We start from the raw sequence: 15,295 nt of genomic DNA on the forward strand, positions 1-15,295 counted from the left end.
GTCATATTAATTTCTTATGTGGGTTATTGTACAATTATTTACAAGAGTTGTAAAGATGATATTACTCTCTACTGGAATCATTGAATTAGTGACTAATCTGTATATTTGTTGCAAGACCATCTTCCAGCAACATAGTCTGGGAGTAACCAGCATTTAGATGTAAGGCAGAGTCAAAAAGGCTGTCTTCTTCAACATTATTGCTGATGACTTTCTGCAGTCATCCTGAACTGCAGGATTAAACATCAAAAATAGGTACCTGCATGTCCCGGTGTATGAAGATGATCTTGTCTCAGCAGGAGAGGATTCTAGCAAAATGCAGTAGTATTCTCAGGCAACCAGACAGGGTTGCTGGAAGTACCCATCCAGATGTAGAAGCTTGACAATATCATTTGGTACTTGTGAATGTCATGCAATGACCATACTGCAATCAGGGACTCAAAAGACTTTGAAGTATGCCTGTGATGTCTGTTGCTCTCTCTCTCTCTCTCTCTCTCTCTCTCTCTCTCTCTCTCTCTCTCTCTCTCTCTCTCTCTCTCTCTCTCTCCTCAGATCTCGTGTAGAACATCATCTTGTTCAAGAGGTAAGTTACCAATTAAGCTAGTCTGCCTGAAGCAAGTCAAGCTTGCTTCAGGCAGACTAGCTTATCCAGAAGAATCTGAACATGACTTGGCCTATACCATACCATAGCTAGTAGCAACTTGCACATCCCCAAGGTGAGAGGTGGCCTGAGGGTGCCCAGGCTGAAGTAAGAGAACATTTAGTGCCAAATAAGTTGGCAACAAATGTGGGAACCACACAGCTCAAGGGCATCAAGGGTGTCAGTAAAAGTTCCAGTTAAAGATAAAGGCAGTGAATTGGCTGTGATTTAAAAAAGATTATGCAAAAACACCTTCCCTGTCCTAAACATGACAAAATGAACCACAGGCTGGCCAGACCTCTGTAAAGCTCAGAACTGAAATTACATGTAATATATCCATGCTATGCCGCAGTAGCCTTAACTTGTATGTTGAATGACATGACAAAATTATAAGGAAGGTGGATTGTGGTGCAGTGCAGTGATGTGGGTTACTTCACTGCACTGCACTGCACCACACTGTAACCCAGGGTTCTCTCCTGAGGACCCAAGGTGGGTTGTTGAAACTGAACATATTTGTAATAGCTAGGGATAAGACTAAGTGCCTATTCCATACAAGGTGTTCATAATTAGCCCTGCATGATGCAGAGTATCACAAGAGGGAGGGGGGATGTGTTGGTGGAATCTGTAGTTTGGATAACACCGAAATCAACACCCTTGTTCATCAGTCTTGTAGCTCTTTCACATTGACTTTAACCTGTCTGAGGGGCAGCCAGCAAAAGGCATGAAGACTTCAGGCTCCAAATTGCCAGAAACTGGTTGATTACGCATGTATATCTTTGCTGGTCTGTGTGATAGTTTTGGCCTAGGCAGTGTCAGTTTAAGTACTCCCAAGAGATAAGGACTAGAGTCACTACTTAGCCTTTGATGCTACAAGGACAGGTTGAGGGACATTACATTCACATTTGGGTGAACTATCATCTGTTGTCCCCCTAGGCTTTCACATATATGGAACTTTAGCTCATCTGCATATACCAACATAACCTTCAATTAGTTTGTTAAATTCAAAACACAGAAACCCCAACTTTGGGTTAACACAATATAAACAAAATAAAAGATTTAACAATTGACCATTTAGCCTTGCTGTAGGGATGGGCACTCACACATACTCCCCATAAGTTACCATTCCACCACAAGGAGGCAGGTCTGTATTATCTTTAAACCATAGTAGTAGTAGTGGTGGCATGTGATGCAAGAAAGCAAGTGTATGAGCTTATGTAGCATCAGCCAAAAAAAAAAAAAAAAATCACACCATTCCCTCCAAATGCCTGTCCAGTTCCTCCTTAAATTTATTTAACCTATCAACTTCCACAACAACAGATGGAAGTTTGTTCCAGCAATTAACTACTCACTGGCTAAAGGCAAATTTCCGCACATCTGTTCTACATCTGTCTTTTCTTAATTTGAATTTATGCCCCTTAGGTTCGTAATCTGAACAAATGGAAGGATCCCATCAAATTCAGCGTGCTCAACCCATTCAAGACCTTATACACCTCAGTCAGATCACTGCGCAGGTGCCTAGTCTCCAGCCACTGCAATTTGCAGAACTTTAGCCTCTCTTGGTAAGAGGGTCCCTTCATTCCACTGACCAATCTTGTTGCCCTTCTCTGTACACGCTCAAGCAAATCTACATCCTTCCTAAAATGAGGCCTCCAGACCTGTATACAGTACTCAAGGCGTGGCCTGACCATTGCCTTATACAGAGGGACAATGACCTCCTTTTCCCTGCTAGCAAAATTCCTATATATCATTGACAAAACCCCATAACCTGCCCTGGCAGCCTGTCTGCATTGCTCAGAAAACATCATATCTGACTGCACAATTACTCCCAGGTCTTTTTCATTTTCTACCATCTTAAGTGTAATATCACACAGTTGGTACGTTTCTCTGGGGTTACTTCTACCTATATGCAGTACTTTGCATTTGTCAAGGTTAAACTTCAGTTGCCACTTCTTAGCCCATCTGCCCAAATTATCTAGATCCTGTTGCAGTAGCACACTGCCATTACTGTCATTAACAACCCTTCCAACCTTTGTATCATCTGCAGACTTCGACACTAAGCCTGATATACCTTCATAAATATCATTGATAAATATACAAAACAACAGAGGACCCAACACCGAACCCTGTGGGACTCCACTAATAAAATTAGTCCACGACGAGCAGCACCCATTAATTACAACCATCTGTCTTCTCCCACTCACCCATCCTTTTATCCATTGTAACTTACTCTTAATACCATTCTGTTCCAATTTGTACAATAGTCTTCCATGCACAACAGTGTCAAAAGCTTTCCTGAAATCCAAATATATGATATCAAAATTATTTTTTGCATCCAGTTCCTTTCTAACCACATCATAATATTCTATCAAATTTGTCAGACAAGACTTTCCCTTAACAAACCCATGCTATGTCTGAATTATTGTTGCAGTCTGGTCTTGATGATCATGCGATGCATCTTTAACCAGTGACTCCATTATTTTACCCGGAACAGAAGTTAAACTAACTGGTCTGCAATTACTCGTGTCACCCTTCAATCCCCCTTTGTGAATTGGGGCTACATTTGCACATCTCCAGTCCGTGGGGACCTCCCCCGAGTCCAGGGATGCTCTCATAATTATGCAGTAGTTACTTTGTCGCCTCCTTTAATATAACTTATTAAAGTTATATTAAAGGAGGTTATATTAAAACTTTGCCTCGATAGCATCAGCAAATATTCTTGCACCCTTTTCTATTTAAGTGTATCCCATCCCTGTAGAATCAGTCTCTCCTCTTAACAAGCACAGACCAGTCTGAGAAAAATTCTACCCCTTGAATTTTGCACAATCTCTCCAGGGCCGAATTGATCGACAAAGCTTTCATCATATACTCCCTATCATGTCTGGGCAGAATTGCAGCCACTTTCAAATTCAACTCTAACTCACGGCTTTTTTTCAACATTGACCTGTACTTATTAAGTAATTCTGCTGGTCTCCTACTCTTAATACCATTAGTGCCAACGTGTACAACAATATCACCCTTTGTGCCCTTAAAAGATGATATCTGCTCTACAGTGTCATCAACCTTTGCCCCTGGCAGACATACCCTGGTCCTGTTCCAACTATCCTTTTTGCACAGTATGTTCCCCATTTCCCTGACAATAGAGTCACCGACAACAACTAGTTCCTTTGGGACCAGCGCATTCTGCATTGGGGGTTGCCGCTGGTCTATAATAGTACACCATAAAGTTTCTTATTTTTGCAAAAGTTTGTTCTTTCAAAAACAATTTTACACAGTGTTCAAGTGCAAGCTCTGGCATTGATGTGGGAAGCTGAAAGCTTGATGGGCCCCTCAATTTAAATCCTTCAAGGGCATCCACCCTGTCCTTCAAGCTCTCATATAGTTGTCGCCTGATTTCCTCACACTCCTTACATCGCGCTGACACAAAGACATTCCCATTGGCAATATCATGTCCCATTCCTGATTGCTTCAAAAACATCAAACAAGCAGTGCATTTCAAAAGGCTATGATTCAGACAACAACTACCATCCTCAGTTCTCCCCTGAGCCACAGCACTCCCATTAGTTTGAGCCTTTTGCTTTGCTACTCTGGTCTGAGTCATGATTTCTATTCAAGTTCCAAAAAATTCCAGTACAAAATATAACCCTAAACTTATATCCCAATGCAGTTATAACACTATATATATGTATTTCGGTATCGAATATTATCTCCGAGTTGCGTTATATGACTTTCCCCCTGTCAACTTATATGTATTAATTTATGATGTTACATTTGTAAAAATTAGGTCACTATATTTATTTAGTTAAAAAAGTGCAATTCAATTGACAATGAAATTTTTAATAAGATTAATAAATTTTACTGATTAGTTGATCTACTATACTCGCTATCTAGTTTTCCGTTAAACCTTACGCTATCTAGTTCGGTGCAAATGTTGTATCGTATAACAATGACGGCAAGTTACGAACAGTTGATCTGTGGACACAAGGTATTATTTACTTTCCAAATCACACTATCTAAATTCAAAATAAACCATAGAGCTTGACTAGGTCTATAAGCTACTTATAGAAAATAATTTAATCTAAAAATTAAGTCAATAAAGCAGCTAAATATAATTAAAAACTTGACATTCGCGGGAGCTGCAAAACTTGTCCAACACGTGGATTTGATACCCTTACCGATACTAAGTAATAACCTACAAAATCTCTATCTAAATTCAAATTAAAATAAAGTATTGTTACTAGGAATATAAAGCAACTCTAAAAAATAAATTAATATATCAATTTAAATCAATAAAAATGCAAAAACTTCTCTATTAGCTGGAGCCATAAAATCTTCGCCTGTTCCTCCACCTTCCTGAGTGTAGTACCCCAGAAAAGGAAGTAAGCAAACCCTTAGCCATAATTATGAGAGCATCCTTGGAGGAGATTCCAACAGACTGGAGATGTGCAAATGTATCCCCAATTCATAAAGGGGATCAAAGAATGACATGAATGATTTAGTTTAACTTCTGTTCCCAGGAAAGTAATGGAGTTACTAGTTAAGGAAGCATTGCAGGATCATCCAGACAACACTGCAGCAATAATCCAGACAGAGCGTGGGCTCGTCAAAGGGAAGCCCTGTCCGACAAATCCGATTGGACACCACAACGTAATCAGAAAGGAACTGGACGCAAAAAACAATTTTGATATCATATATTTGTATTTCAGGTATATGACATTTTATTACTATTGGATAACATGCCAGGCCATCCAAAAGATTTAAGTCATCCAGCCGTTGAAGTAATGTTCCTACCACCTAGTACAACTTCTTTAATTTAGCTATTATATCAAGGCATCATATCTACCTTTGAAACTCATTACATCAGAAAATCGTTAAATAGATTTTGGAAAAAAATTTATTCCTAATTGACTGATGATGATGACGGCATGGAAACATTTTTCAATTGTGTACAGTATCGGAATCACAGCTTTATTGCTCAAACAAGTAAAACCGTCAACATTAAATTCGTGTTGGAAAAATGTATGGCCAGATTCAGATTCATTTGGGAAATATGATTGAAACGGTATAAAATGGAATCAGTGCAATAGTAGAAATTGCTAAGTCGGTAGGAAGGGAAGATTTTGATGATTTGACTACTGAAGCCCTCTTAGGTAGCATATTTGGTAGAATCGCCATCCTCCACACCGGGTGGAAACGACCTAAGTTCAAATCCTGTCGATGACAGAGGAATTTTTATGGGGCTTTTTCACAATGTGGCTGAGTTACTCGGTCTGAGGTGAAGTTAGCATTGTTTCTTCTCCTGGAAACTCGGGGTTTTTTGTCTAGCAAAATAGAAAATCGACCCTGGAACACACACAATTTATATACAATATACACAGAGCAACATAGCCTTAGTCGCCAATGCTCCTAAAAAAAAAAAAAAAAAAAAAGGTATGATTAGTGAAAAGACGTTCAAAAATTACTGGTAGAAAAAGAGGCTGGCGAAGCGAATTTGGTGAAAATTATATTGGAGGCAAATCAAATAAATTCAGAGGATTATAGCGCAGATGAAAATTCTGAAGTCCCAAATTTTACACTAAAAAGTATACAGGAAGGCAGAAAGCCGAGCAATTAGAATCTTATTTTTTGAATGCAGATTCTTCGACTGAAAGAAGCACAAGGTTCAAAAGGGAGCTTCAAAAATACTTAGTTCCGTTCAATGAAATTTACAAAGATCTATCAAGCAAAAGCAAAAACAACCCAGATTAATGATTTTTTAAAGAGAGCAGAAAATACACAAAATCTAGAACGGTGTATTTTTGTTAACATTGTTGTATTTTTGTTAGCGTTTGGAACGTAATCCCTTTCTGTGATTACTTTCTTATGATCATGAGCTTTTATAGGAACCTGACTACCCTCTTATACGACTGTATATTGACTGCTAAATAAACTACAGTACTTTAATTCTACAAGGCTCTCCCATCTGAAGATTTTCCCCTAATAAAATAAAATGCCACGAAAATGGCTACTTTGTTCGGATCAACGTATGTTTGCGAGCAAGTTTTTTCACGCATGAAATCAAATAAATATTTAAAAAGAAACAATAACAGACATGCATCTTCTTTCTGTATTAAGAATTAGCATCAAAAATTTTCAACCAAATTTTGAACAATTATCTAAAAATATTCAACCTTAATCATCTCATTAAATGTTAAGTTTTGTTCAGTAAATGTATTTTAGTATTTCAGTAAATGTATTCAGTAAGTGTATTGTACATAATAAAATATTTCGATTTTCAATTTATTGATTCACCTTAATATTGAAAAGCAGTTATCCTTTTCAGGTTGTAAAATTTCTAAAGTCTTCATTTAAAAGCAAAAGTAAAGTTTGTTTGTTTTTTTAAAATAAAAACAAAAGAGTTAAGTATTTTAAAAAAAAGTAAGTCATATTTTTATAATTTTAACATAAAATCTAAAAAATAATTTGCAGTTTTTATATAATATATACATGTTATGTAGCCTGAAAAGAAAAAAACGGTAATATGAAAATATAGACTTTCTTTTACATGTAACAAGATATGGAAAATGTAACACACTAATTTTTCTCGAATCACTCAGTGCAGCCCGTGAAACAAATCTAACTTTGAATATGGTCCCCATACGGGAAAAGGTTGGACACCACTGAAATAATAGGTAATTCTGTCTAGTGAGCACCTTTCAGAAAAGCACACAACTGATAAAGTATATACAGGTATGCAATCATAGGACCTCAGCCTGGTTATTCAGGGTTACCTTTGTAACCTTGAATAACTGGGATGGCTTGGCCCTAGAGTAACATATATGACCACTAATATGCATATTGCAAGACTGAATCCGTATGCTGCACACAAAAGAAAAAAAAATTAATTGCCAAAAAACCCTTTACTGTTCGTCTTATCAAGGTCCAGGTGCAGATTTATAATTTTGGTCCTGAAGCAAACTATCTAATTTGGGGTAATAATGATTCTCAAAACACTAATCTTGGGTTGTTTTTTTAATTTAAGAATGCTATAATGACTGTAGTCTAAAGCAGTGGTGTACAAACTGTGGAGCGCGACCCCTTTGGGGGGATTGCGGGATAAATTAAAGGGGGTCACTGCAATTTTTAAATAAAATTAATTTTTTGTGTAGAAACCTTACTACTCAAATAAAGTCTGAGATGCAAATGAACCCCACTGCCACTCTTTATTTTCTTAAGGTGGTTACACGTGTGAAGCAGGTAGCAGTCTTACTTATTGTCCGCCTTAATTTGCTCCCTGGCTATGGACACACAGAAAGCAGCAGACTAGTATGATTTCTCTGTATGAATTTCTCAGTACTACTGAATTGCTGAGTAGTACGACTCAATTGCTGAATGGTAATCCCTTTATCTTTTTAATCTGTGCTTCCTACACACAAATTCTCAAATTGCCTAAAGGCCAGAGGTGTGAATATGTGGTGGCAGTAAATATATTATATAACAAATCTGTTGCATGCACGATTTATTCTGGTTCATAATTCAGTGCTTTCATGTCAACTTGATGTTTTTCATTCTTCTGCTACCTTTTATATTGCACATTTCATTGTTATTATCGTTGTTTTTAAGAAGGAAAAAATATATATATTTTACCTTGGACACTAATATTATTTCAAGTGTAATGCAGCCAATATGATGGCTCTTCACTAATTTCTGGTAGAGAGCCATCGTATTCCAAATCAAAAGGAATGAAAAAGAACAGAAAATCTCAAAAGACATTTATAACGTACGGCTTCACTTACAGTATTGTCGATGATGAGCAATGTCTTGTGTGCATAATGTGTTACAAAGAACTGGCTAACGAAAGCATGAAACCTATTAAATTAAAAACACCCTTTCATACAAGAAATCCAGAGCTAATGGAAAAAACTGAATCCTTTTTTTTTCAAGACACACCGATGCCATACAAGGTATGAAATCTTTCATAGAGAAACATACGGCAGTTCCTTGTAGAGAAAAGTACAGCGACGATTTAAAAACCATTTCTTGACAGTCTCACAGCATATTACAGTTATTGGGACAATATAAAATTCAATTTATTTAATCAATTGAGAGAAAGTCCAATTTTTGCAATACAGTTAGATGAATTCACATATTTCAAACCTTGCTCAACTTATTATATATATCAGATACTGCTATGAGAGAGATATTTTGGAAGATTTTCTATTTTTCAAAGCTTTGGAAGGAAGAACAATGGGTGAGAAGATTTTTGATGTTATAAATATTTTCTTTCAAACAAATAATCTAACATGGAAGAACTGTGTTGCGATTTTACTAATGGTTTGGCTGCATTAGCGAGGAAATAAATGTTTAAAGGGCAGAGTAAAGGAAATTGTTCCCCATATAGTTTTTAACCATTACATTATACATAGGGAAGCATTGGTAGCAAAGGAAATGCAGACTGATTTTCGTGAAGTTTTGAAAGATGCAGTAAGTGTGATCAACTTTATTAAAAGTAGAAAACTAATCTTCTCCTATGGTGAAGCGTTACTTATTCAAGGTATTGCAATATCATGGTAACTCGTGAAGGTATTCACTGAATGAGATATACTTAATGATGCCATTTATAACTACTTTTGTAGTTGGCTATTAAAAAAAAAAAAAGATTGCGTTAACTGAAAATTTGCATCGTGTAAAGTGAAAAGTGGTATAATATTTTCAAATAGCGGTAACTGAAAAACACGTTAATCGAACTCGCATTATGCGAGGCCTGGTTGTACTTAATGATATGCCAATTTATAACTACTTATGTAGTTGGCTATGTACAGAAATGATGCAAATGCACTAACTTGTACAAAAGTAGAAGCTTAAATAGCAGACTTCGCTGTACTTTGTATTGAAATAGGATTCACTTATGAAACACTTTTTATGTATGAAAGTGAGGTGGTTGTCCAGTGGTAAAGCAGTGTGACGTCTTTTTGACTTCAAGCATGAAGTTTTATTGGTTTTTATTAGATAAAAATCAGAACCTTGCTCAATTGTTTACATATAAAAAAATGGCTTGGAAAACTTAGTTACCTTGTTGGTGTATTTGAAAAACGTAATGAGTTAAATTTAAGTCTTCAAGGACAGGGAACAAATATATTAATACTCAGTGATAAAATAGAAGCTGTCAAAAAGAAGCTTAATCTTTGGAAAACTGAATTGCATAATAATACTGAAATGTTCCCATGTTTTTCTGATTTTGTTAATAGCAATAATATGACATTTTACAATTTAGGGATATCATTGCCATCCACCTAACAATGCTAATTAGAATTTTTCCAAACGATTTAATATATATCCAGAAAAAAAGCTGTATTGGATTTATGATCCTTTGCTTTTGAAATTTCTTTATGCCCCGAAATTACCATTCAGCAGAAGGAAGATCTTGTCTACCTGTCGTCTGATGGAGCATTACGTGCTCGTTTCAAGACTACAACTTGTGAAAAATTTTGGCTTTCTCTTCGAGACAAGTATCCAGAATTATCTAAAATGGCAATACAAACATTGCTACCCTTTGGGTCTACATATTTATGCGAGGTTGGTTTCTCAAAATTAACAGCTGTAAAAACAAAACAGCATTCCAGGCTTGATCCACAAGATGACACGAGATTAGCAATTTCAAATATTGCTCCAAATATTTCAAATATTGCTTTCAAATATTGCTCCAGTTATTCAGGCTCATCCTTCTCATTAATTTTTTTGTTTTGTAATTGTTCATTTTTTATGTTTTGTAATCTTAACTGAAGAATAAGAATTTGATTTGTTGTTTTTTCCCTATTCAATTAAAAAGGAAACAATATTTTTATTCCTTTCTCAGTGCTTAAATAAAATTTTCTACTACATAATTTATAAAATACCATTTTTCTTCTCTAAAAATCTGTTTACGTTGAGGGGTTGCAAGTGAAATAAGTTTGAGCACCACTGGTCTAAAGCAATTGCATCATCAGCTCTAAACCCTAGAAAGTTTATTTACTGCTGTGGGGTCATTGTTATTAGCAATTGGAATAATGACCTCAAGTTCCTGGGGAAGCATGACCACTGGTATGTATGCTATAAGTAGTCTCTGTATGCCACTACAAAAAAATGCACTTAAGCAAATTGTAAATTTGCTGCCTTAAGATAGACAAATTTTTTGGCTGTGGATGACTGTATTGGATATAAAAGGAAATTTATCTGTTTATCATAAAAAAAAAAAAGTCTGTAGCATAAATTGTCATTCAGTAGAAACACCTAATGCTCTTCCCAATCTTTAAAGGAATTATGCTTTATCTGAGTTTCAGGAATTGCATGGCATGTGATTTGTATTATTTTTCTCTTTAGAAGTTTTATAATTGACTGGCTTTAAAAGGTGATTTTTTTTTTTTTTTTTTTTTCCAGAAACAGCAAGAATGGTGCATATTGAATATTTTAGCACTTTTGCATTACAAAAGCAGGTTTGCAGTGAAGACCTTGTAATTCTTCTACTCCTCTTTCCGAATTGGTATGAAACACTTTCTTTATCCGCAATAATGGAGGTAAGGTGCATTTTTTGCTACTGTAAATATAAGAACTACAGTAAGCTCTGGTTATAGTGATCATGTTTGCAAATTGAATTTTGATTCTAATAAGCAAAAATTGGCAAATATTATCCACACAGACTATAAAAATAAAAATATAAAGCACAAATTTGCACTTTATTACCAAAAGTTAATTTATACTCACTTATGTAGCTTAATTAATATACATATTAATTAAACATTTAATTAATATGTAATATGATTATAATTTTAAAATTACTTATTTTAGATTATTTTAAATTATCACTAAGTCTATTTATAGATTTTTCAATATTATATAACAGTCTATATTCACAACCACTTGCACTAGTTTCTTCCGACACACTCCTTAGGATGGTTATAGTTTCACAAGTTTGCTGTTTTGTAGCTGGAATTCGTTCGAGTTTATCTTCATTTCCCTCCTCCTTTGAGAAATTATCAGTAACAGACTAGGCAGTTTCTTCTTCTGTTAAAGCTGTAGTAACTACCTGTTTATAACAGATTGTACAAACAAAAAGGCCCAATAAACCAAAAACTGCAAATCATTTTTATTGTTTTATGGTTGTGACCTTCAGAAATGTGCTTTAGAAAAATATCACAGAGGCGTTCAAAACTGATTTTTATAACCGAAGATCTGATTCTAATAAATGATTAAAGTGTAGAGTATTTTATTGATCTGAATTGGTTCTTTGGAATTTGATTCTCTAAAGCGATTGATTCTAATAACCAGTGATCACTATAACCAGCACTTACTATATATGCTATGGTGGGAAAACTGTAAACAACAGACTTTGCTAAGAGCAGTCCATTTGAATTGATTATTTATGTGCTTTATCAAATGTATATTCTCTCTCTCTCTCTCTCTCTATATATATATATATATATATATATATATATATATATCCAATATTTTAAATTAAATAAAACATAAGCCAGTAGTATGGCAAAAACTATAGAGCGAAAATTAACATAAAAATAACTCAAACAAACGAACGAAAAAATAAATAGACATAATAGTAGCCCGATAACCCTTATGTAATTTCGAGTTTTAAATCCGATTAATAAAACTATACAAATTTTAGAATAATGCCAATTATATAATAATTTAGCGGTACCCCCCAGAGGTACCAGTTCCGAAAGACGTGAAATATCACCACTAATACAAATCAATGATAGTATATATATATATATATATATATATATAAATGAAAGTATGTACTAAATTATTAAATTACTCATAAAATTTTAAAAAAACGTCTCCTAAATTATAGTTTCAAAGTAGCAAAGTGTGTTTCCTTAATGAAAAGCGTATATCTTTATTATTAATATGCCCTTTTAGAGAATTTTTCAGTAAATAAGGTAGACACCAAATTTTCAGTATACAGGGTGTCTCAAAAATACATGGCATAACTTCAGGAATGAGTTCCTCACGTATAGACAATAAAAATATTTTATATCAACATAGTTCCGGAAATGCTGGGTTCCCGAGTTATTAACCGGAATGTCTTACCTCCCGCAGGTGATTTCCTTCACAAGGTACTGACAAAATCTCTTGGTTTTCCATTCCGACCATGTACTCAAATCAGGAGCAAGCGGATGTGCACTTTATGTACGGTTTGGCAGACGTCAGTGCTCTGGAGGCTCGTTGTTTGTACCACGAAAGGTTCCCAGAACGAAGATGTCCAGACAAGAAAACGTTTGAAGGTATCCATCGCCGCCTTTGTGAATATGGGACCTTTACACCTCGTGCTGCCAACAGAGGATGACCAAGATCTACGACTCCTGAAGTAGAGGGATGGACCAACTGCCTGGCCTCCACACTCATCTGATTTAAACCTACTAGATTTCTTCTTGTGGGGCCATTTAAAGTCATTGGTGTATTCGACTCTGGTAGCTGATGTGGAAACTCTCCGAAATCGAATTGTGGCAGATTGTGAGACAATACGAAACATGCCAGGAATTTGGCATCGTCTTCGTGAGTCCATGAGACGTCGATGTGAGGCCTGTATTCAGGCAGAAGGTGGACATTTTGAACATTTACTATAAGGTGATGTGAACAGTTAAGTGTCATAGACAGACCTTCAAAACTCGGAAACCAAGCATTTCCGGAACTATGTTGATATAAAATATTTTTATTGTCTATATATGAGGAACTCATTCCTAAAGTTATGCCGTGTATTTTTGAGACAACCTGTATATTCTTTTGTGCCCTAGAAAGACTTTAGCACCAGTTCCAGTGCCATGGTCTGCCACCCCTCACAGAAATATTTTTATAAATTTTTGAGTAACCTGTTCCTCTCACCTGTGCTCTTATCTTCCCCATTAAGAAGTAATACTCCACAAATGCTATCTGCTACTACTGCTCACATAGTGATATCATGGAAATCCTTCTTGGCTGGGTTGTAGTAGGAGTTTTTAGCTTAACATACTTTATTTGGTAATCCTAAAAATGATAGCAGTAATTTACTGGTTAGAGGGAGAGTATACAAATTTCATTAAATCCATTACATTTTACATTCCATCAACATTTGCATTTATATGTTTTATCCTTTTATCTAAGGATCTTCTCACACACACCAAACGATCTTGCTCCACCACGGTTATCTAATTATTAACCAGTCCATCATGGTCCACACACAGGGGGATCCCCCATACAATCTAGATATTAAATTTGTGCACCCCAGGAGCAACCACCTCCGTGGTCATCAGCAAGAACTACAATCAGTGTTCTGTCAAATAATTCCATCAAACCAGAAGAAACTATAGACTGTCCTCAAGCCCAGACTACAACTACACCACTTAACCATAGTCTGTCTAATGTTTCTTTATGTCTAGCACCCTTTTTATACTCTTGACAGTCTTATCAACAAGATGCATGGTCCGAGGGGAGCTTATGTCTCCAGCAATTTACACATTTGGGGATCTGTTCTCTATTTGTACACTGTCGTATGACTGTCACTCTTGCAGTGTTTAGCAACATGACCAAATGCCATACATCAATAGCATTGCGTTGGAGCCAGGATATCTTGTACTCTTTGGGAACAACAATCTGCAAAAATTCATGCTTTGGAAATTAAATTTCTTCCGAGTTTTTCGTCCAACAAACCGACCCAGGAATGCTAGCAGTTATAGACACAATATACAGACATCTCACAGCCTTAGTTGCTCTGGCACTTCACAGATCTAACCTAACTAGACCTGGATATAATATTAGGAAATTATATCCAGCCTTGTCTCTCACCTTGTTTATTGCCAACCAGATACAGATGTCAAAAAAAAAACAGTTTTCTGATATACCATGTCATAAAGAACAGGCAGGATAGGAGGGGATAGTGTGTTTGGGGTCAAACGGCACCAGGGGTTTCCCCCATCTCCGCGTAGTTTACATTGTCGTGTGATACAGTACGCTGTAAAGGCCAGAGATTTAAAAGTGTATGGATATTGTAGATGAGTAGTGTTGTGTACCGTTGTTCTTCTGGCCATTTAGCCGCCAGGCCTCTGCTGAGGCCAGACGTTGCCCACACTTTGCCCCGTGGAGGCAGACCAGGTACACCAATATTTTAAATAAGTACTCTGGCAGGTCCTGCCACCTAGTTTCCTGAGATTTCAGTGGCTAGGACCTAAAAAAAAAATAAAAAATAAAAAATAAAATAAAATAAAAAAAATTGAGAGGTTATCGCGTGGTGGTTGTGCTAGAATTGTGAGGCCGAAAATTGTGGGCGAATCAAATTTGGCTGTAATTAAGTTTGGATGTGTGGGGCTTTCGCTTGCGTGCAGGTAGAGTGGGAGGGAGACTGAAGGCTGGGGGGGGCGACAGACAGAAGAATGGAGTCGATAGGGAGGGTGACTCCAAGATTTGGTGGGGCATGCCCATGCCCCACCAGAAGGGAAAGTGTGGGTGGCAAGGAGGGAAGGAGATAGAGGGACCATCACCTCCCCCCCGGCCAGGGAAAGGGAAGAAAAGTGGACCAGGCAAGGGTGCCAGGTCAGATCGCCAATAAGGCTAGTGTGCAGAGAGGCTCTGCAGTTTCTTCAGTCGGTGGAATGTCATTTTTGGGACATTGTCCCATCCGAGGTTTACAAAGTCCAGTTTATTTTGTAGCCATTC

The 15,295-nt window shown here is 36.5% G+C and overlaps 1 protein-coding gene across 3 annotated transcripts in view; it reads left to right on the forward strand.

Moving 5' to 3' along the window:
• The window catches only part of LOC150078490 (uncharacterized), a 160,323-nt gene that overhangs the window by 125,205 nt on the left and 19,823 nt on the right, over positions 1–15,295 (forward strand). For all 3 annotated transcript variants that reach the window (XM_090385525.1, XM_090385527.1, XM_090385526.1), the window contains exon 8: positions 11,030–11,166. In XM_090385525.1, coding sequence (XP_090241651.1) covers positions 11,030–11,166 — 137 coding nt within the window. The remainder of the gene's footprint in view (positions 1–11,029; positions 11,167–15,295) is intronic.

This window comes from Mastigoproctus giganteus, chromosome 11 (assembly GCF_048544385.1).
Source record: "Mastigoproctus giganteus isolate SK-2022 chromosome 11, ASM4854438v1, whole genome shotgun sequence".
Lineage (NCBI taxonomy): Eukaryota > Metazoa > Arthropoda > Arachnida > Uropygi > Thelyphonidae > Mastigoproctus > Mastigoproctus giganteus.